General features: G+C 39.0%; 2 protein-coding genes across 2 annotated transcripts; both read right to left on the bottom strand.

Moving 5' to 3' along the window:
• Positions 1 to 294: 294 nt before the first annotated feature.
• On the bottom strand, positions 295 to 4,566 carry LOC139135575 (protein SPMIP1-like). The gene is made up of 2 exons (XM_070703039.1): positions 3,822 to 4,566; positions 295 to 2,068 (listed from the first exon to the last, which is right to left on the bottom strand). Exons 1-2 carry the CDS (start codon positions 4,177 to 4,179, stop codon positions 1,857 to 1,859), a joined length of 570 nt encoding a protein of 189 aa, XP_070559140.1. The 5' UTR covers positions 4,180 to 4,566; the 3' UTR covers positions 295 to 1,856.
• A 1,143-nt stretch (positions 4,567 to 5,709) lies between these two features.
• LOC139135577 (protein SPMIP1-like) lies at positions 5,710 to 11,221 on the bottom strand. The gene is made up of 2 exons (XM_070703042.1): positions 10,715 to 11,221; positions 5,710 to 7,384 (listed from the first exon to the last, which is right to left on the bottom strand). The coding sequence occupies exons 1-2, from the start codon at positions 11,067 to 11,069 to the stop codon at positions 7,155 to 7,157; spliced, it is 585 nt and encodes a 194-aa protein (XP_070559143.1). The 5' UTR covers positions 11,070 to 11,221; the 3' UTR covers positions 5,710 to 7,154.
• Positions 11,222 to 21,758: the final 10,537 nt, after the last annotated feature.

Below are 21,758 nucleotides of genomic sequence, written 5' to 3' on the forward strand. Positions count from 1 at the left end.
GGCATACTTGGTCATTTTATTCATGTGAAGAAAGGTGTCCGCTTCAAATTTGCAAAGTTTAGCCGATTTTGTGTAAGCTGTTAAATGATACCGATGTTCCCCGGATTGTTATACTAGGGTTCCTTGGTTTGTGTTGGTAAGGTGCATAGAGGAATGGTGAGAGTTCCCTTAGTAGTTAACCGACTTCCGTACCACTGCAAAGAAACTGTATAACAGGAATGCTGTACATTGCCTGTCATTTGCATATTCAGTCTGCCATAGCAGCAGCGAAACTGACAAGCAAAATACCACATGGAATGTTCAAGGGATGTTTTAATACGAAATCCATCGCTCACGTGTTTGCTACAGTCACTCGAAGGTGTAGTCTTTCACATTCACAAGAAGACAAAACAAAACTTTCACAGACCGGGATATTGTTTCGTGTCAAACAAATGTTCCGCAATCATTAGTTTACTCACAGACATGTCTTTTTTGGTGAATGACTAACACTTCAAGCTCTATCAATTTCTTGTAAAGACACTCTACAGACTTGTACGTTTTTGTTTCATTTTTAATCACTCGAGTCAGATTGCAGATTTCCGACAAAACTTTATGTTTCTACGAATGTCTATTATGTGCTAATTTAATTTTTACCTCATAAATTACAAGAATAGTACTTGATACACATTAACAAATAGAATTTATACACTTGTAATACTTCAGACTTCAAATATGTCTCAGAATTCAATTCAAGAATTCGAGAAAACTGAAAAATATATCCTGAATTAGAATATGTAAATTACATCGGTTGACTTGCAAACTTGCGATAAATGTCTTGAGTAAATTTTGTACTCCTTTTTTTCTGAGTACGAAACGAACTTCAAATCAAATGTAAGCACTGAAATGTACAGAAAGTCAGGGTTTTTTATTTCCTAAAGGACAACAGATCGAGTTAAATAAATACTCGATGTTCGGACAGCTTTGCCAGTAGCACAGGACACATATGCATGCACATGATGTTGATGGGCAACAACAGAAAACCCAGTATCGCAAAGTTGTGTGCGCATGCGTGGCAGGCATTTCCACACATCAAAAAAAATATAAAGTCGTCAGTGGAGAGCCTTCCAGTCTCCTTGAACGATCTGCCCGCTACTGCAACCTAAATACCCCCGTATTTAGGTTGCAGCGGAGAGAAGATCGAGCACGAGATCAATAGATCGATCAGAAAATCGATCGATCAAGCAGACTGCCCAGTCCACGGCCGCCCGTGGTTCCGAGAGTGTGTGGTTTGATAGAGAGTTCTCCATGAGATAAAGGAATTCTTGACAACGACTTAGCATGATACATACCCCCTCCCCCTAATGCTAAAATATAGACTTTAATCCATCTTAATTCACGCACGACCTTTTCCTGGCAAGAAACCACATATACAATAAACCGACCGTTGCATAGCAAATTTGAACACCAAACCCCGGTGGTGGCGGCCCGCAGGAAAGACTGGATGCCCACGCTTGTTCCTAAAAAAATTCAAAATACTTCGTATCTGGGTTTTTCAAAATATAAAAAAAAACCCAGATAATATGTAGGAAGTGGGTGAGATAATTGTGAATAGTTACAACCATTTCGATGTTGTGTAGAGCAATGAGATTATCTTTGCACATCAATCAAAGGGGCATTCTAATCCAAGTATCAGCTTTTAAAAAATGTATACCCCGTCTTCGGTTTTCACATACCGAGATGATGAACAAAAAACTCCCCTTTTTCCTCTGCCATGATTTTGAGAACACGCATGGGTACCATTCCTCAGAGTGCCACCACCGGGCACCAAACACAAAAACGAATTCACAGCCCTGAAATGTTCGAGTCGTGCAGTTGCCTTAGAACAACGACAGGCCGTTGCTGCGATAAAATGATTCCTGTATGATATGAGATCTGCCGTGGGTCGGTGCCCGGTATCCGTCCACTTGATCGTTAATTCTCCAACCATATTCATAGTTCCCCGTCAATGGAAATTTGTACTTTTCCTCGGGGCCCTTGTCTCTCCTGGCGTCCAAGTATTGTTGTCTTCCTTCACCAATTGCGCTGAAACCTGCCAGAATATAGTAAAAAAAGTTGAATGTTGGCGTGCCTTCGTTGCAAGAATTCGGAGCATTTTTCTCGGCTCTAAAACAACGGCCTTTGTTCCAACAGGTTGTCGTAATAATCTCAGTGCTTGGATAAATAACCCGCTTGTAAATCAGTGATTTGTGAGTTGAATAGCGCAAGGTCCTTCAGGGTCAAATATTTTTATTTTTCTCTTAGCAACCATTATCTGGCCATTACAATACCAGAACTGATATGAGCTAATTTTGGCCGTCAGATTCGTGGTGGCGTGATCGTCACCATTCAATCCAAAGAAGACTGCCACGGTTCTAAAAGATCAGAATTCATTATGCTCTCCTCTCTCGCTCTCAGGAGATGAAAAGTGGCATAAATTCAACAGGATTGGTACTTTCATTGGATAACAGGGACGTAATACGCTCAACGAACAGAAAGTTTCACTGAAGCTTCCCTCCAGAAAACGTTAAACCATTCTTTTTCACAATCAACGATAAAATCAGACGACGTAATCACGCAAGCTCGACATTAGAGAAACAAATTACGTAAAATTTACCTATCATATGTTTTAAAATTTACAATGGCCACTGTACCCGGTGTTGACTCCACGACAGGAGGAGTAGAGTTTTTGATTTTTGAAGACGGTGAAAACGTCCATTTTATTCGCCCGCTTAAAAATGATCCTCCAAAAGTATTTTAAACCTTTAAGAGTTTGAAAAGCTGTCCCGAACGCGGATTCTACCGGAGCGCTATGGCTGTTAAATCGCCAAGGTTTATGACAGAGTCACAAATTGATATACGGTCAACCTGTCTTCCACGAGTCTGACACGAACCTTTTCACGAGCGACTTTTCGTTTCAGTTCAATAAGTACGCTCACATAAGAGAACCGGAGCTGAAAAAGTTAAAATAACATAAGAAACAAAGGAAGAACACCACTCTGAGATAGTTTTAATTAAATTGCTAAATGCATACATTGTTGACCCGGAAACTCCGTGACGTCTGAATGAATGCGCGCATGCGATCAAACAGGTTGTTGTTGAGTGGGTGTCCCCGTCTCCTAAGCAACGACCGAAGCGTACTGCTGTAGATTTCAGGGGCAAATGTTGTTTGAACATACACTAAAATAAGCCTGCCACACTGGCACAAAGAGGCCTAGACACTGTTTTAAAGATGTCTCATGCATTGAAATAACAGAATTCAGGGAGGAAAAAACTGCATAGTATGGTAAAAACGAGTCGGAGAAAAATGCTTGTCTGTATGTAAACTTAACTTGAAAAGAGTTTTAGAGCTGTCGTACCGGCACAACAACTAAGGTTATGACCTCGGGAGATTAGGCGTTGATGCTTTAATTTGGAAGATTTAAACGTATAAGATATTAATATACAGGTCCTTGGTATGTTACAGTGCAACGCTTGGGAGCGAATGATTTCTACAGTACGTCGGCGGTTCTCTTTTGTAAGAGTATAACAGATCGATTTGTTGTAGTATTGTACTCGTACAAAAAAGGTTATTGATTTGTTTTACAACTGATCACTCATATACTGTATAGTGCGAAATCCTAAATAAAGACTTGAATTTCAATCATTTAGGGAAGTTTAGGAAATCAGAACTGTGCTTAAGAACCACACTACTACGGCGTAGAGAATGAAAAAGAATGCCGCGGCACGGCTAAATAACTGTAAACCGTTGGACATGTTTTGAAAACAGGTTAAGACTTACTTACTTTCTGTAACTCGATACCTACCTTTGTACAGCAGGGCTTTTGTACTAGCGCTAGGAGGTCTCATGTCTCTTAAAAGCTCGTCTATGTCAAGTTTCTTTTCCTTTCTCGCCTTCTCCATTTCTTCTTGCATTTTTATCTCCGCCTTGACCTTATTGCTGAGTCGCGTCTTCGGCGGAGTCGGTTCGGGTGCCGGGGCGTTCATTTGTCGCTTGACGTAACGCCTAAGTGTCTCGGCCTGGGGGTCGGATGGTCTGGGTTCCCCGTCGGTGCTTGATTCCTTGCCGTACTTCAGCTGCCATTTCATCCGGTCCCTTAACTCCTTGTCCAGCCTTTCAGACCAGGCCTTCATGCTGGCGTTGTCCAGGGGAGCACGCGCCATCTTGATCAAAGGGCTCGAGAGAAAGATCCAAAAAAATGAAATATTAAACTATCAAAGAAGCTCCCCTGTTGGGTCCGGCCTGTGAGCGTCCTGGTGTATCCTTAGCACCGGGTTGCTACGGACGATGGGTACACCTACGGTGAATCAAGTATTTGAATAAAGACCGACGAGTGTTTGGAAAAGCCTCTTGCCGGACAATGCCCGGTGCACGCAGCATCGATTGTCTGGCGATAACACAAAAACCTTTCCTTCTCGCCCTTGGTATGACAGCACAATAAAATCGAGAGGCGCTACGCGTCAGTTATCAATACACACGGGCAATCGCGGAAACATGACAACAGTTGACAGAGCAGTTACTATGACGTGTGGTATGTCGATTGACTAGAAGCGCTAAAGTGTAACTGTTTACTCACTAGGTTTTTAGACGTATATTACGTGAAAGGCCAACCTCTCAATAATGCAAGCTCTCCCGTAAAAGGATCTATAAGAGGTTTTCTAATGTTGAGTTTAAGAAGAAAAAAATTGAAGAGTTCCAGATGTTTTACGCACTATGGCTGAATAGAAAATATCGACATACCTTTTGTCTGCTACACTGCATTACAGGGGTACAATAAACGTGCACGAATATATATATATATATATATATATATATATATATATATATATATATATATATATATATATATATATATACACACACACACACACACAAAGACATCCTCTGTTCTTTTGCTTGCCTCTACTTTTTGATAGTTAAAATTTTCACATGGAATGAAATTATTACACTGTCGCCATGCTAACAAGTATACATTGGCAGTTTTGTATCGCCAAATTTTTAAGGGTATTCTGTCTCCATTATCGTTATCATCATCATCATTTTTATCATCATCTTCATCAACACCAACACCACCACAACCATCATCACCAGCATATGCGGTACTCAACCCACAGTTCACTGCTATAGATGATATTCAAATACCGCTAGAACTGTCCGTGTAAACTACAACATTACTGGGGCAATAGTATTATAATAGTTTCATTCGTTTCTTCGACAAAACAAGCATATTTTTCTTACTCTTCTTCCAAGAGTATTTTGAAATCACAATATTAGCCTTGCAAACTCAAGGCCAGCATTATCTACAATGTGCAATATTATTGTTCACAAATTTTAACCCCAACGACAATAACGCTGACATTGGACAATAAAATCATACCAGTGTGTTAACAAGTTGAACGATGAGCACTTTGATATGACGCATTTTCAGACAGGACAAAAGTAAGGATGGAATTAAAAACATTAAGGAAAATTGAAAACCGTCTGAACTTTGATCCATCGTATGCTCATTATATTACTTTGCGGTTGTTGTTGATGATAATGATGATGATATGATGATGATAAAGACGACAACGACGATGGTAATGATGATGATGATAAGTATGATGAAAACTGCTGACAAGAAATGATATGTAAGAAAAGACAAAGAGGATATGGGTATGTTTAACCCAAAAAAGGCAACTGATGACGTAAACGAAACTTAACAGCGCCTATAAATCTTTATTCTTGAAGTGGACGGATGAGTGTAACTGGTTAATCTCGCCAAAGTCGCACGTATAACGTTAATCTATCACCAAAATACAATGTTAGCCATGTACTATACGTTTAGACACACCACAGCCTATCGTCTCGATATACTAAATGGTATGTCGAAATTAAAAATTACCTTTGGTGCAAAACTTGATCGGATACAAGGAATAAATATTACAGATTGTAAAAATCATAAGCGTCCTGCTGAAATACTCAAAAGATTAAGAATAATAATTTCTGTGTGGCATTTCCGTGCCGTGTGCTCAAAGACTTCACAGAGGGCGCTCTTGCAAGGAGGGAGATTTCACGAACGATACAAAGGCCGAAATTTCATTTCGAGTTCTCACTGTAATCTGATCTCTCCACGTCAGTTTACAACTTGAAAATAATAATCCTCGGAGTTGTGTCATCTATTTACAAAACTGAGTTTTCATCACAGATTTCAACAGAAGTCTTTTATAACTATGAACGAATGAGAAAGCTTAATGTGGGCGAATATCGTGACTGACTTCACAGTTTTTCGCTAAAATAGCTTTTCATATTTGTTACGCCTCGAACTGGTTCTTCAGTTAACTTCCCTATAAAAAATGATGTTATTTCTTGTTGGAATAAACAAGCAGTTACATGTAAAGCTGCACAAATGTATACACCCAATTCCATTGTCGAAGAGGTTAACCTGCTATATATGCATTCCAGTAAATCGGAACGTTTCCTCACTGTGCAGAACTGTGTCCTTTCGCTTCACGCTTAGAGTTTGCTAAGTCGTGGCAATGACGCCAGTTTTCTATCACATCTATAAAATGTCACGAGAGGGTCATTTTGAAGAAAAAGATCAGCTAATTTGCATGCGAAGATTGCTGCTAATCGGAGACATCATCATAGTTAATTCTAAGAATAATATCGGCGACACCTGTTGACTTTAATTCGATAGCTTTCAGCAAAAGTCAAGTTCTTTACTACTTCAAGTTATACTTTCAAAGTTCGTCGATAGTACCAGACCGAAATATCTATCGTGTTCCAAACAGGGACTTGGTTGCGATACAAATTGGAAGTCAGGTCCATCGGCATTCCAGGGTTTACATCTCCTGACTTTATACATCAATTAAGATCAAATGTAATCAATAAAACGTCTCATATTTTGACGAGAGTGGCGACCTGAAAGTGGTGAAAATAACCAATCATAGAGACGATTTTTTCATTGGTCCGATACTCATGGTTACAAAACGTCTGAAAAGTAGATCCAAGAAGACAATGCCCAGAAGATTCCACACCAGTTATAATTAATTAGATAAAACTATACAATGCACACACCGCGTAGACCATACATCCGAGCACTGCCATCCAGAACACAACTTTCTTGGCTACGAGACGAAGTGACGCCACTCGCGTTTCATTGGTTGAACTCCGATTCATCAAGTGACACGCCGTTGGGGCGATAGAAGGTGTCCTGAACCACGTGCGTCATTCCGTGTTTTGGCGGTCTGTAGTGTTTCATGTAGTCGTCGATTTTCCAGCCGTACTCCCAGCTATTGGTCATCGGGTAGGTGAATTTTTCGTACGGTTTCTTCTTTTTCCTGGCTTGCAAGTACGCATGCCTTCCCTCTTCGATTTTACTGAAACCTGTGGGAGGGGAAATGGCGATTTGTCACTAAAAGGTCGGACCCCAACAAAAACAACTCGTTGATTCATTCATTAGTTACATGTCTGAATAACTAGTTAATATTTTAATGAACCAACAACGACAGCGAAAGCGTGCCAATTAGCTTGTAAACTTATGTAGTATCACAGTCATCTGTGGTCTATTCCACTCTGCGTCTATATATGCGCCCCACAGACGTGTGTACATATGCCTTAGAAGAATGCATATGAACACATGTCCATGGGGCGCATATATATATATAGACGCAGAGCGGAATAGTCCACAGGTGACTGTGGTAGTATGAACGTGAGTAGACGTGCCTGTCAAGTGATGGCGCATAGTAAACAGTTCAAGCAGAACCAATCGTATCAAAATGTTGACTTCTCTCCCATAAACACGGTTGGAACTAATTTGGGATAATTGGATCTTTATATTTTTCAAATTCCTCAAAAGTGTTTGTTGCCGCCCTATAGCTGAATGTTGAAATATTACAAATACCTCATAAAACAAGTGTATAACTTAAAAAGAAAAGCAGATAAGCTTACATTTGCGGATTAAAGCGACATTACGTCACCATCCAATTATCCGAAATTAGTTCCAATCGTGTTTTTAAATTTAACTTGTATATATATATATATATATATATATATATATATATTATATATATATATATATGTACACACACACACACACACACACACACACACACACACATACACACACAGATATATATATATATATATATATATATATATATATATATATATATATATATATATGCGGGGATGCTTGATTCGACTATATGCAACCCATCTCATATGATTTAAATATAAAAACAGTCGCTCATAAATCATAAAAGAGATTTCTAACAATTTTCACTTATCTGCCCATTCCTAGTATTGTCCTACTCGTGCTTGTGTGTAAAATGACACGCAGGATTTCAGAATTCACTGAGGGCAGTATTACGCACTGTTGTGAACACGGTGACCTCGCACAAATTTTCATAGTACAAGTATTGTCGAGTACGTTGACTTAGTTACAGCGTGTAATTTTTTTTATTTCTTTGCGGCAAACACACTTTAATGACTGTAAGTTCTGGCATATGAATTATGACAGTTTATCGTCCCAGTATGTTACCGTATCCACCTTGAGGTTATAGGTCATGAGATGGTGAGTTACTTTCTATATGTCTTTCTAGCAGTGAGATCACAATTGACAGACTTAGATACACAATTGGACATGCGCACATTGATCTAGGTCAGTGTTATCTTTCGTACGTCTGTTCGCAAGAATTGACACAAACCAAACTCATAGAAAGGTCGAGACGTATCACCAGCAAATGAACCAGAAGACCCATTTACATCAACTCTTCCCGCAAAAAAAAACTGTATGCCATTTCTCATCCATTTGTCATATCGCACGCACGCTTGAGTATCGTCAAGTAAATTATGCATACCGTGGTGAATAACCAGATGGAATGAGGAAAGAGGTTTATGAAAAGAGCTATAAGGGTCTTGGATGAGGATGCAGTTGATATGCTTCTACAATCTCCATGGCTACCGATAAGTACATTGTTACATGCAGGAATTTTTATAACGTTCCGTTAATCATGACTTGAAACACATATCGATTACCAACAGCTCGAGTTTGAACTGTAAAATTCCTTTATTTACCGACAAGATTACGCGTCCATAACGGGTCGCTAATGAATCGAACAAACAGGGGACATGAATGAAAGGAACAAATTAAACATAATTCATTTCTCAAGGGTCAATTTCGCTTGTTCATTTCATGTTAAGATAAAAATGGCAGCATTTATTATGGAAGTGTGTTTTTGTCATGTTTATTAAAGCCGTAATTTTAACAGCATAATAAATAATGACCTGAGGTTAGGTGTTAGTCTCCACTCCAAACATGAAAGAAAAGCTTGTTATTCAAAAACTTGACACATTGCGTTTTAGTCACCCAGACTATACATGATTCATGTGTATAAATAAATATTAGTTCTTCATTTTAACAAACATCTTACATATCCCTCGACCTCCCGTCATGCTTTGATATCATTTTTGCGACGGTCTAAAAAATCAACCGGCGATTTGAAGAGTTTCTTCTCGGAATAGCGAACTTAAGAAAATGAAAGACACAGATACGATTCATTGCCAGCGATAGTCATGAAATTTGACCTGTGTAGCTCAAAGTGTTCGCTGGTATAAATCAAACAAAGAGAACTGCCTGCAATTCATTTCCACAGTTGACAGCCATTACAATTATTCCAAAACCACCCTTTCACTCGTGTACGATAAATACCTAGCGATCGTCAACAGAACAAGCGATCGAATAAATTAGTTATGTTTAAAATAAATGTCGGTCAATTGTCTTTTTTAAACATGAAAAAGGGATTTCGTGAAGTTAAAAAGTCGCCATTTTCGTGTCTTAAAAGTCACCGGTACACAACTGAACAGAACCACTAAAAGAGAGGTCCCTGATGGATTCAGGAAAACAACGATTGTTCTGAATGTTGGATGCAAGTCTTTTTTTATCACAGCAACATTAAGCGCGTTCAATCATTCGTGCCCTAATATCGGTCTATTAATGAAATATTCAGAACGTTCCTTTCAGTAATTCTGTAAAGATCCAATTATCTTCATTTATATCGCTGCGGGGTCTTTCAAGAGTGTTCCAGTGGAAAAACCGAAACATCCGTTCAAACTCTCACTCTGCGAATTACCGATCACAATTGCGGCATGCCGGGAGTATCGTATAAGAGAGCCGCAAAATGCACATACGCATTTAATTTAACAGAAATGGTCTTCTAAACATTTGTTATCGGGGAAATAATCGAATTCCTCATTAATTCCAGTTCAAGAAGCGCAGAAAATTTGCTATAAGACATTTGCGAACCGGTGGCGACGTCGACGAATTCTGTCTTGGTGGGAGATATCGATTTTCAAGGAATGAAAGCAAACATATGTCTAGGAATGTGACACCGTATTCAAAGTAATGTACACATTGACATATAATCTGACGCGTCTTCCGTAGATATGTATTCACTTGTCATGACACTCTGTTCGGGTTCATGGGATCATAATTTTAACTTTGATCACTTGACATGTCGAAAAGACATACTATACGCATAGCGAATAAATGATATGACATTTCTAACCATTGTAAATAAAATCCGTCTCGTACACGAATTTTCTATAGAAACACAGTATAGACTGAATATACTGTACTGTACGCTCATATCTGTCTCGTTAAAATATACATATCATTAACCTGAAAAATATATCTGCTGTGTAGATTATACTGACCTGAATAGAGCAAAGACTTCGTTGTTTTTGAAACTGGTCTCATCTCAGTAAGTGGTGCTTGATTCTGTTTTCCCTCACTGGTGTCACGGAGTCCTCTCTGCTCGTCGTGTAGTCTGCCTTCCTTCATCCGCTGCCCAAGACTTTTCCGAGGAGGGTCGCTGACTGGCATTGTCGTTCTAGCGAGGACTTGTTTAGGTGTGGATGTTGTCTCTTCTTGCTCCGGGTCACGCTGATAGAAAAGCCTGGCGTATTCCTTGCTGTATTTTGTTTTCCATCTCATCCGGTATTGCATCTCCTTCTGTACAGACTCTACGAAGAAATTCTGCCTCTGCGTGTCCATGGCACCGCGCGACATCTTTGGACGGGAGAGTGATGCACAGATACTTGAGGCGAAAAACTATTATCGAATATACCTCAGACTGAGAAATTCAAGGAGAGTCCAGTCTGCGACGCGAGGTTCTCGTTACAGACTAGACGAGTCGTTGCTAAGGGGGGAACCCTCAACCTAGTGTGAATCGGCATGACCCACTACATCAGAGCAAACATTGACCAATGGGAACGCCGAACGGATCCCCTGATACTGATAACCACAATAATCAACGAGGCGTGCAATTGTTGTCCATTTCAAAAGATGTTAGTCCTCAAGATGTTTGAGTAAAGATCAAAATACGATGTCAACAAAATTTGTTTTCTGAGACACCGCACGTATGTCTACATCCTTTTTATTAGGGGTGTGTACAAGAACAAAAACACTTCAAGCGGGCCAAAACATTGCAATTGGTTTCAGCACTTCACACCCAAAAGTTGACGGCATGTTTGATGATGCACTCTGGCTCTATATAGTCAATGAAGAAACAAGGTCGGGTTACGTAGCAACTTCATTTGGAAAAGCACAGAATGACGAGCTTATAGCGCGTTCGTCGTATTTACACGGAGAGCATCCAAATATCTCATATACAATTAAATTAGATAGTCTGTGAGCAAAAGGCGTCGCCCACAGAGTATTGTAACATTGTTTGGCTAACCACTGCATAACATGCAAGAACCATGCATAGCGGCTAAAAGCTGTGTGGCGACAGGCGGCACAGATGTACACTATGGTATTTAGACAAGAATGGCGTCTTTCAACAGATTCTCCTCGTATTGTGCAAAAGGCACAATGAAATTTCATTATTAGAATACCAAATACCCGTTATAAGGTCAGATCAGGTCAAGGTTCTTTTGGTGTCTTTATAAATGGCATGTCTGTGTTAAGAAAACAGCAGGAGATTATAATGTTCGAAAATGGTAGTCAAACCACCGAACACAATGTGACTGAAGATTGGAAACGTTGTTTAAATTCAGGGGTCGCGGATTTCACCCTGAAGTATGGCCTCAAAGAAAGACAATTTACCAAGCCTTGAAATGATTTTTGGCTCTTTAAAATTCTTGTGTTTCTAGACACCGTGAGCGAACGATCGTTACCAAGTGTTTTCAAAATGCTTTTGAATACGAAACCTTTGACACAAGTCCTAGTTTTCTTTACCGTGTTAATCCCACTCAGGTGATAACAAGAATCATTGTTGTCCTGGTCGGATACAGCTGGATATACAGTCGTGGGGATAGAACAAACATTACAAGTTAATAGACGGTTTAGAAGATGGGTGACAGCAAGACCTGTACCTGAACACTCGAATGTGCATACACCCTCATAATTATCAAAATTCATCTCAGAAAAAATGCTTTTCGCTCAGTTTCTTACAAGGAGTAAGAACACTTGCATTTTCAGCACACAATGTAGTATATTTCACATTACGCAAAAACCTTGACCGATGACTTCACAATGGGCGCAAACCAGACACTTATTCTATGATTGTCGAATAAAAGCATCGTTGTGAGATCTGTAAGCGTGCTATGTAGGCCAAGGATTGTTGTATGTTAGAGGTGAACCATTTTCTCAATTTATGCCGTCGTTTATGCTGTGACCTTGACACATCGTAATCATCGTATATTATGTTTTGGGAAAAATAAACTGACAGTAAGTGGATTATTTTCTGGGCTCACCAGGCGTTGACTCGATTTCGCCTTATCACTCGACAAAAATTAGCTTCCCTTTTTATACCTATGTAACGCAGAATGACTGACTTTTTTCAAAGGACAGTGTTCATAATTATTCGGAAAATAATCAGACTGTATGTACAAGGAATCCATTGTGCTAGTCTACGATATGAAAAAACAGCTCGGTAACTTGTCTATACCAAGAAAGGTCTTAGATACATACATACATACATACATACATACATACATACATACATACATACATACATACATACATACATACATACATACATACATACATACATACATACATACATACATACATACATACATATATACATATATACATACATACATACATACATATATACATACATACATACAGATGTCGTCGTGGGGAATTACATTGCTCGATGCTAAAACCAATTAACACAAATTACTTGAAGTACAAAGTAATAAAATCTGTCACTTAACTTTCATGCGACATTTTGAAACCAGCTTAGAGCATTTTTTTAACAGGCTGGCGTAAATTTGTCAGCATTGCCATAATCGTTGACTTTATGCAGTTCGTACTTGTTTTATAAGACACATTTCAGCCATCAAATATGTACGGAGCTAATTAAGAACGAAGTGTAACTATGAGAAAAATAAACCAGAAAACAACCCCTGTAATTCATAATCACTTGCTACTGTTAGCCAAAAGACACATCTATGCCATGAAAATGAATCAGAGTAAACCACACTTTGCAGCATTTAAGTTTCAAGTGAAATTCAACTACCATCTAGAGTATGAAATAGCTCTGGAAAAAGACAAATTAGAGAGACATTGCAGCAAATGGATTTCAATTTTACACAAAATTGTAGATAACAAAGCACTGTACTTCATTTTAATTTAAAGAGGCACTCCCACTTGGTAACATATTTAAAACACAATGTTTTAATGCCACGGTCGAGATTTGACGTGGCGACTGCGCGCGGATCGCGAGATATCGATAAAAACATGTCCTCAAAAAAGTTAAAGTTTGAATTTCGGTGGCCCACCTGAATTCAGCTTCCGAACATAGAACGTTCGGCACTGGGGCCATTGTCAACTAAGCTATGGAGTACGAGTCTACGCTGACGCTGCTGTACGCCATGGCAGTACTATACTCGCGTCGGTGAGCGGTCATGTCCCATGGGAGAAAGCCGAGTCCTACTGACTCGGCAAAAAAACGAAAAACAAAGTTTGCTGATTCCACCAGAATTCGCATAGGTGACTAGCACAGATAGGTGCAGTTGATACATAGTATGCATAGTGGCCGCCGCGTGGTATGCGCGCATACCACACGCGTCGGCCGCTATGTATCGAACCACGCGTAACCGTGTGGCAGACGACAAAATGTAGTCATCGGATCAACTAATATTTTACACGTAAAAACTGATATCTATGTGGTATTGTTTAAAAAATTAATACAACTGATTGAGAATAATGAAAACGACAAAAACTAAGGAGAAGTTTTAAAAAAGAATTACCAGAGGTAAAGTCATCGCAGTAGGAGGTAAATTAATTGCGTCATTCGAACGTTTTTGGACTCCTTAGAATATCGTCAATCAGCACAACAACACACTTTCGGGGGATTTCGGGTCATAACCAGAAACGATCGTAAAACTTCGGGATGTGAAAAATACGCTCGGGAAATGACATGTCTTTATCGATATCTCGCGATCCGCGCGGAGTAGAAACGTCTAATATCGACCATTACCATTAAAAAAATGTGTTTTAAAAATGTTACCAGTGGGATTGCCTCTTTAAGTTACTGTTACTAAAGAAAATGTTAAAAAGGAAAAAAAAGTCCAACTGTGGTGAGATAACTGCAAATAAAGTTGCAACCATGTCGATGATATTGTCTTGACACATGAGTGTAGTCTATTGTTGATTTCTTTAGCAGCTTACCTTCATTACAATCTGGAGCAACTTTATAATTTTTGCGAAAAGAATGTACATGCCGATGACGTCCTTAAAAAATCTCATTTTCAATTTAGCGCTGACATGGCTGTTCGTGTAAGAAAATTATTTACCAGATCTCAAATGAATATCTTTAAAAAAAAGGAAAAAAATACCGTTTTCGTGTTTTCACGAACCAAGGTGATCATGAACAAAAACCCTTCCGTGATTTTGGGAACACGTACGGGTGACCATTTCTTTGAGAGTCTAGCCACCGCCGGGATTGTCAAATTTGAATTTCTAAATCACAAGCGACGTGTGCATTATTGCATAGAAATGTTATCCAATGAATTAAACTAACTAGACTACAGTGCTCTGAACGGACAATCTCCACACTAACTGTACTTGTCGAGCTAACATCTAGAAAATCTTGATTGAGGGCGCTGCGCTAGCTCCATAGGCGGAGAAGGATCTTCTAATTTTGCACAGGACCGGCGGCTCGGTCAGTACCCGAGGTCCCGGGATCCCCATAAATTAACAGCAATCATACCCATCCATTATCCCCAAATCATAGATCAAGCATCGTGTTACACAGTGTTTGTACAGGACAAAAACAGTACAGCACAGGGAGAAATAGACAAAATACCCGCATATATCAGACAATAACAGCAATAAGTCGTGAAACTGAAAGAAAGATATGTGGACCTCTGATAAGAGAACAAAGAAGTAGGTGATGTCAGGTGTTTCGAAAGGGTAAGCGCATCATGTCCTACATGTGGCAAACACCATATACTAATCTGTGAGTCAAAGTAGGAAGTTACATGGCCATATTTTATAAACTGGTGTCAATGCAGATGTCATCAGTGATCATCCATCTGTGAGACACCAACATGCCTATGACACCTGCCTAGACTTGTCTTGTGTAACCTTGATATAAGTTTGCAATCTGCACAACCTAAAGTGGATCCTGGAAGACAAGATGACAATAGATCATGTGAAGACGACAGAAATCACGGAAAAGGGAGTTCCAAGCTTGCTTGCACTTGCTATAGGGACTGACAGAAATTACGGGGGTAGGGGGCTGTATTTTACAAATGATGCTACACGAAAAATAGTGAATCTTCAAAATTGTTTGCAAGAAAACACTTGATCTTTCCTCAAGTTACATGCGAAAAAAAATCGTGACTTTCTCCAAGAATGCCGCAGTTCATAATGATAATACCTTAATTGATATAAAAGACCTTTGAACTTTCAGCGACTGCTTTGTGACCTAGTTTACAAATATTATGTAAGGTTTCAGAAATCACATTACACAATAAATAAATTTATCAACTACTTGCAGTGCGGTAGGCTCTACAAATCAATAGGGACAATAGCTGCCATGTAGCACTATTATTTTTTGTCAAAAAACTCATTACGACCCAAAAGTCACTACTGAATAACATTTGCCTATAAATGCACAGATGTAGCAAGTTTTGTCAGGGAAAATGTTTCATAGAATATCATATAACAGCATTTGGTGCATAAAATTTTGATGTTGAACTTGAACTGATTCACTTGATAATTTCTTCGCTTGTCGCCATGTTAAGGGAGCCTTCAGTAATTACAGGTGGGGGTGGCCGGGGAATTGGGGGGAGGGTCACTTTTTAGAAAACAGTTCAAGGGGGAGGGTCACTTTTTATAAACCTATCTTGGGGGGAGGGTCACTTTTGACAGAAGCTGATATTATGGCCAAAACTTTGATTGTCCGTGTGATATTTCCTGAATAGGAAATCACCAACAAAATACGCACACACTTATAGACCGCCATGCATAGTGAATTGACATTTGGTGAGATTCCAAAATCAAATTTCTTACACAACCATAGACTTGTAACCACTCTAGTCTAATCAAGAACAATAATGTGAATAATCAAGCATACATAAATGCACAGATTTATCTAATTTTGTACTAAAAAAATTATTCATAGTTTCATCATAGACCCCAATGCATAGTGTATTGAATGACATTTGGTGAAATTCCAAAATCAAATTTCTTACACAACCATAGACTTGTAACCACTCTAGTCTAATCAAGAAAATTAATATCAATAATCAAGAGTACACAAATGCAAAGATTTACCTATTTTTGTATTGGAAAAAACTATTCATAATTTCATCATAAACACCATGGATAGCAATTTCTTGTACACAAATGTTCATTTTACTTCCCTATTCAAGCAAAGTACATTTAAATACATTATCAAACATATATAAAATACAGATATAGCATGTTTTGTGGGGGTAAATTGTCAATAATTTGCCTGATAGATTCATGTATTATGATTTGATATTTTTGGATGAAGCACTAAATCAGCTACATCTTGCCTTCTTATAGTTGCACAAAATATGGTGACCCTCCCTAAACTGTATGAAATACCATATCTCTTCAAAAATTCTTGCGTGATAAATTGCGACTGTCCCTCCAAAAACACCAGCCCTCCCCTCTGTAATTTGTCCCTAACATAACAATTGAACCAATTGTTATGTAAATTAGCTGATACTGTTTTAGTTATTCCCGGGGAGAATACCGCAGTGGTTGGGGGGGAGGGTCAAGTTTTAGAATGTCGGACAAGGGGGAGGGTCACATTTTAGACAGGAGGATTGGGGGGAGGGTCACATTTTACGGTACAGGTTTTCGCGAAATTCCCCCGGCCCACCCCCCTGTAATTACTGAAGGCTCCCTAACTCTTAGCAACGTGCAACTATATGCAAGCTGTGTTTCAGTGTAGTTTTTACTCAGAATAAGGCATAACAAACTACATGTAATGTATGGACAACAGTCAATTGTCAGCCAGGGTCAGTGTCGGCAAGCAAACTCCAAAAACCATCCATCACATCCATACATTTTTTTACTTATCACGGCCCAGCTCGGTGCGGGTGGCCCTAAAACGAAGGGGGAAGGGGGAAGGGGGCTACGAAGGGCTTATGACCCTAAAACGAAGGGGGGAGGGGGATACCAAGGGCTTATGACCCTAAAACGAAGGTCTAAGTTGATAAAACTTGGGTAAAACTATGCAAAAATAAAATATTGTCCTGACTATGATAAATATGAAAATAAACAAATATTATCCTCGCATTTAAGGGACTTATGTGAGTGACAAGGTGGGGTTGGCTTTATGTACAATACAATATAAAAGAACCATATGCATGATCAATAACTATCACTGATGCAGTGAAGTGGGATATGATATTGACAGTAATAGAAGAAAACACTTTGATAGCGATATGCAAAAATGAAATATTGTCCTAACAATTAAGGAACTTATGTTATTGGGTGACCCAGGGGTTTATGTACAATACAATATATACAGGCACTCACGCCATGCGTAAGGCAGAGCCAATAACTATTACTGAAGTCAGGAAGATGGACATGATATTCACAGTGTAAGTAGAAAAAATTGAAGAATGAAATATTATTCTCACTCTTAAGAGACGTATCTTTTTGCCCGAGGGGGTTTACATACAATGCAACCAGTAAAAATACTACCATCATACAGTTTGGGGCCCTATAACTATCACTGATGCCACAAAGGGAGCATGATATTCTAAGATTTAATATTGAACACATTGGCAACAAGATTCAGAAATGAAATATTGTCCTCAGGCATAGGGCATTTATGTTATATAACAAAGGGTCGGAGGTCTTGTATATGATGTACAATGTACAGACACTAACCCCACACTGAAGACGGGATCTATAACTTTAAATAATGTCACGAAGGGGGACATGATATTCTCAGTGTCAGTAGAGAACACATTGATTGGACATGATATTTTCAGCGTGAGTAGCGAAAAGTTTGATAGAAACGCGCAGAGTTAAATTATTGTCATCGGGAATAAGGGACGTATGCTATAGGACTGGGGAGGGGGGCTTTGCGTATAATGTATAATACGTAGGCACCAGAACCATACTATAAATAGGGCCTATAACTTGAAATCATACCACGAAGGGGGACATGATATTCTCAGTGTCAGTAGAGAACATATTGATTGCAAGATGCACAATGAAATATTGTCCCAAGGCTTAAGGGACTTACGTTATTGGAAGGGGGAGGGGCTTTGTGTATAATGTTTAATATACAGGCACCACGAAAATACTAAAAAACGAGGCCTATAACTTTCACTAATGCCAGGAAGGGGGACATGATATTCTTAGTGTCAGTAGAGCACACTTTGATAATAATATACAAAAAAGAAATATTGTCCTCAGGCTTAAGGGACTGATGTTATAAGACGAGGGGGGCTCTGTGTGCAATGTAAAATATACAGGTACCTCCACCATACTGAAGACATGGCTTATAACTTTAACTGTACAATATACAACGCCCTCCCCCTTCGTCCTATAAGATAAGTCCCTTAAGCGTGAGCAAAATATTTCATTTTTGAATCTTGCTATCAATATGTTCTCTTCTGACACTGAGAATATCATGTCCCCCTTCTTGGCATAGGTGAAAGTAATAGGTCCTGCCTTCAGTATGGATGTGCTGCCTCTAATTTATACAGATCTTAATTATCCAGAACTTAATTAAACAGAAAAAGGTCTCTGTAGCTCGAACTTTCAATCTAACATATAGATACATAGACGATGTTATTTCTATGAATAACTCTGAATTCAGTAAATATCTCGCTATGATTTATCCTCCAGAATTGGAGATTAAAGAAACTACAGAAACGGCCTTTTCTGCTTCATATCTGGACATTTTACTTGAATTTGACTCTAATGGTCACCTTTCTACTAGGCTATATGACAAGAGAGATGATTTCAACTTTAGTATCATCAATTTTCCACACCTCATAAGTAATATTCCACTCTCACCAGCTTATGGGGTATACATTTCCCAGCTTATTCGATATGCTAGAGCATGCAGTTCATATGGTGATTTTGTAGAGAGACATGGCCATCTCGCTTACAAACTATTAAATCAAGGTTACACCAGAGCAAGACTTGTCTCTACATTCAAACGCTTTTTGGCAGGTATCGTAAGCTGGTAGATAAATACAATATCTCTCTTCGACAAATGATCACTGATGGCATTGGTGACATTGGGCCTTAGTTAGTGACCACTACCTATCTGACTTATAGATTGATATATGGCGGGTGCCACATGTGGGGCAGGATGCGCTTACTATTTTCGAAACATCTGACATCACTTCTTGGTCTTTGGCCAGAGGTCCATATATCTTTCTTTCATGAATGTGACTTTGTTGTGTGCCGTCTATTTGCTGTCTGTTCTGTGCTGTTTTGTGTCTATGTTTACAACTATTGTCTTCCGAATTCCGACCTACTGTCATTGGATTATGGATTGGTATGATTGCGATTATTTTTATACATTATACACAAAGCCCTCCCCCTTCGTCCTATAAGATAAGTCCCTTATGCGTGAGCACAATATTTCGTTTTTGAATCTTGTTATCAATATGTTCTCTTCTGACACTGAGAATATCATGTCCCCCTTCATGGCATAATTTAAAGTTATAGGTCCCATCTTCAGCATTGTGGTAGTGCCAGTATATTGCACATTATACACAACGCCCTCCCCCTTCGTCCTATAAGATAAGTCCCTTAAGCGTGAGCACAATATTTCATTTTTGAATCTTGTTATCAATATGTTTTCTTCTGACACTGAGAATATCATGTCCCCTTCGTTGCATCGGTGAAACTTATAGGCCCTGTCTTCAGCATTGTGGTAGTGCCTCCATATTATACATTATACACTAAGCCCTCCCCTTCGTCCTATAACATAAATCCCTTAAGCGTGAGGGCAATAATTTAACTTTGCATGTTTCTATCAAACTGGTCTGTACTGACACTGTGAATATCATGTCCCCGTTTTTGCATCAGGGACTGTAATGGGCCGGATTAGTATGATGCTAGTGCTTGTGTATAGTGCACTATGCACAAAGCCCTCCGCTTTTGTCCAATAAGATAAGTACCTTAAACGTAAGGACAATTTTTCATTTTTGCATATTTTTATATGTGTTCTCTACTAACACAGTGCATATCATATCATAGCCCCTAAATGGTATCAGTGACAGTTATAGGTCCCCATCAGGTTCGTGCTAGTGCTGGTTTATATTGCATTGTGCATAAAGCCCCAGCCCCCGTCCTTCTTCTACTGACATAAGTCCCCGTAGCGTGAGGCTAATATTTCATTTTTGCGTATTTTTATCGAAGTCAGGAAAACATTTCATTTTTGCATGGTGTTATCAAATTTTAATCTACTTACAGAGATAATATCGTAACCCTTCGTATTTACCCTTCCCCTTCCCCTTCCCCCTTCGTTTTAGTTTTTCCCCTCGGTGCCCATATTTGGATGAATGCGTCAAATTCCAGACTTACTTTTGTGTTTAGATAGTTTTACTGTGAAAAACATTGCGCGAGATGCGCGAGATGCAAAAGTTGACTGAGTTGAAGTCAGCCACTTTGCGTCCAATGATGGGCAATCTTGTGCAGTTCTGAACTACCCTCATTCTGTTTACTATGCGCCTCCCCATCGTTCCATTCGTACAGATTGTATAGTGGCGACAGTGGAGCCGCGTCGGTGACATTTGTGGATATTTCTAAATTCTAGTGAAATCCAGTGTAACTTGGTGCGTTAGTTATTACCTCTTTCTTGTTTTGTTATTTTGAAACATGAAAAAGTAAACTGAAAGAATACAATCAAATCGAGAGAGTTCACGCGATGCTAATTAGCTAAAGCAATCAGCCAGCCGTCGCTCATCTTCAAGTACACGAATATTTCATCGCAAAATGGTTACAAACTTTATGTCTGCCTATAGGCGTAAAATTTTTTATGATTATGGATCTCACTGCTGTTCAGTGTTAAATAAAAATAATTTCCAATATCATGCAGTCGTCTTTCTAACACCTCGATTTCAGCCACATTCTCTGTTTGTCACGTATGTTGCTTTGCGTGGTTTAGAATTCCGCATACGTCACTATGTATGCCAATCCATCGGGATGCGACCATCGCTTTTCTGAATTTTTGATGTTGCAAACATGTTTATCTCAAAAACTATGCGGAATATTATTTAACTACAT

This window comes from Ptychodera flava, chromosome 6, assembly GCF_041260155.1.
Source record: "Ptychodera flava strain L36383 chromosome 6, AS_Pfla_20210202, whole genome shotgun sequence".
Taxonomy (NCBI): Eukaryota; Metazoa; Hemichordata; class Enteropneusta; family Ptychoderidae; genus Ptychodera; species Ptychodera flava.

Excerpts from the sequence above, each read along its gene's own strand:
- LOC139135575 (XM_070703039.1), bottom strand. The coding sequence starts at position 4,179 with ATGGCGCGTGCTCCCCTGGACAACGCCAGCATGAAGGCCTGGTCTGAA. Across the intron at positions 2,069-3,821 it reads AAAAGCCCTGCTGTACAAAG|GTTTCAGCGCAATTGGTGAA; the intron begins GTAGGTATCGAG and ends ATATTCTGGCAG.
- LOC139135577 (XM_070703042.1), bottom strand. The coding sequence starts at position 11,069 with ATGTCGCGCGGTGCCATGGACACGCAGAGGCAGAATTTCTTCGTAGAG. Across the intron at positions 7,385-10,714 it reads GAAGTCTTTGCTCTATTCAG|GTTTCAGTAAAATCGAAGAG; the intron begins GTCAGTATAATC and ends CCCCTCCCACAG.